Here is a 2,189-nt window from a genome sequence, read left to right as displayed (position 1 = left end):
TCAGAGTGGGGGTTCAGCAATGTGAGTTTTAATAAACATTCCAGTGGATTCTCATGCAAGGCACAGTTTTAGAAACTCTGCTCTGAAACCCTGATTTAATATTGCTTGGTTGTGAGTTTCCTGCTTGCTAATTGGAAGCTGGAGAATTTTAAAGGAATAAAAACATGTATTTTTCCTATCTTATTCCTATTATTTGGCACAGTGTGAGGAACAAGTAAATAAAATTGGAGTAATTGAGTAGTGTAAGAAAGAGGAGGACGAAAATAAGAGAGGTTGATGAAAGGAGAAAGACCAAAAGAGAGGTAAAAGGCAAAGGAAAATATTTTAAAATATTATATATTTATTTGAGAGAGACAGAGCAGAGCGAGAGAGAGAGAGAGCAGGGGGGAGGGGCAGAGGGAGAAGGAGAAGCAGGCTCCCCACCTAGCAGGGAGCCCAATGCTGGACCTTGATCCCAGGGTGCTGGGTTCATGACCTGAGCCCAGGGCAGATGTTTAACTGACTGAGCCACCCAGGTGCCCCAGAAAAGATTAATAATATTCAATTCTGTGATGAGCCCTGGGTGTTGTATGGAAGTGTTGATCACAGTATTATAGACCTGCAACTAATATTACACTGTATGTTAACTAACTGGAATTTAAATAAAAACTTTTAAAAAAAGAAAATAATATTACTCATGTCAGGATTTTCTAAAACAGGAGATCCTTGTACATCTGTTATGTGTCCTCTCCTCTGTATTTTTTCCATCAGTCTCATCAAGAACATGAGACCAGAAAACCAAACAGGTGTAGCAGAATTCCTCCTCCTGGGTCTCTCAGAAGATCCAGAATGGCAGCCCCTTCTATTTGGACTGTTCCTGACCGTATACCTGGTCACTGTGCTTGGAAACCTGCTCATCATCCTGGTTATCAGCTCTGACTCCCACCTCCACACACCCATGTATTTCTTCCTCTTGCACCTGGCCTTCACTGACATCTGTTTCAGCACCACCACCATCCCCAAGATGCTAGTGAACATCCAAAGACGGAGCAAATCCATCAGTTACACAGGCTGCCTCAGCCAGGTCAGCTTCGTCCTCTTTTTTGCAGGCTTGGAAAACTTCCTCCTTGCAGCAATGGCTTATGACCGCTATGTGGCCATCTGCCATCCACTGAGGTACACAGTCATCATGAACCCCCACCTCTGTGGGCTGCTGATTCTACTCTCCCTGAGCATCAGCACTGCAGATGCCCTACTGCACAGTCTCATGGTGCTGCGACTCGCCTTCTGCACAGACCTGGAAATTCCCCATTTCTTCTGTGAACTTGCTCAGGTCATCAAGCTTGCCTGTTCTGACACCCTCATCAATAACATCCTGGTGTATTTAGTGACTAGCATATTGGGTGGTGTTCCTTTCCTTGGGATTATTTTATCTTACATTCGAATTGTCTCTTCCACTCTGAGAATGTCATCAGCTGGGGGGAAATATAAAGCCTTTTCTACCTGTGGGTCTCATGTCTCGGTTGTTTCTTTGTTCTATGGGACAGCATTTGGGGTGTACATTAGTTCTGCAGTTACTCATTCTTCCAAGGATACTGCAAGTGCCTCAGTGATGTACACCGTGGTCCCTCCAATGTTGAACCCCTTTATCTATAGCCTGAGGAACAAGGACATGAAGGGAGCCCTGAAGAAACTCATGTGAGAAACATCTTGTTTGTTAATGTGTCATCTGCCTTGGTCTTGGGCTTCTAGAATGAGTCAAAATACAGGAGTACTGGGTGAGTCAGATTGTCTGACCCTTCCCTCAGCAAGTTCTTAGTTCTTATGTTTCAGTGGTTAAATACCATAAAGGGAGTTCAACTTAGGTTTGAAAACTGACTTTGGTTTCTCTAGTTTTGGTATTTTTGAAAATTTATGTGAGGGTGCCTGGGTGGCTCAGTTGGTTAAGCGACTGCCTTCGGCTCAGGTCATGATCCTGGCATCCCGGGATCGAGTCCCGCATCGGGCTCCCTGCTCGGCGGGGAGTCTGCTTCTCCCTCTGACCCTCCCCCCTCTCATGTGCTCTCTCTCATTCTCTCTCAAATAAATAAATAAAATCTTTAAAAAAAATTTATGTGAACACTCTGAACTTGATTTTTGGGAAACAATTGAAGCAGAATCAGAATAAGGGATTCCTTCTATGGTTATTTTAGGGGACCTGTTCTCAGGAA

The 2,189-nt window shown here is 44.1% G+C and overlaps 1 protein-coding gene across 1 annotated transcript; it reads left to right on the top strand.

Annotated features, from left to right (window-relative positions):
- Positions 1-681: 681 nt before the first annotated feature.
- On the top strand, positions 682-1,812 carry LOC118005452 (putative gustatory receptor clone PTE03). Its single transcript, XM_034997388.1, has one exon. It carries the CDS (start codon positions 719-721, stop codon positions 1,679-1,681), a length of 963 nt encoding a protein of 320 aa, XP_034853279.1. The 5' UTR covers positions 682-718; the 3' UTR covers positions 1,682-1,812.
- The last annotated feature ends 377 nt before the right edge of the window (positions 1,813-2,189 follow it).

This window comes from Mirounga leonina, unplaced genomic scaffold (assembly GCF_011800145.1).
Source record: "Mirounga leonina isolate KUSES-001 unplaced genomic scaffold, KU_Mleo_1.0 Mir_94, whole genome shotgun sequence".
Taxonomy (NCBI): domain Eukaryota; kingdom Metazoa; phylum Chordata; class Mammalia; order Carnivora; family Phocidae; genus Mirounga; species Mirounga leonina.
This window is presented reverse-complemented; position numbering and strand designations above follow the sequence as displayed.

What these genes read in the sequence shown, in the direction of transcription:
- LOC118005452 (XM_034997388.1), top strand. Translation starts at nt 719, where the DNA reads ATGTGTCCTCTCCTCTGTATTTTTTCCATCAGTCTCATCAAGAACATG.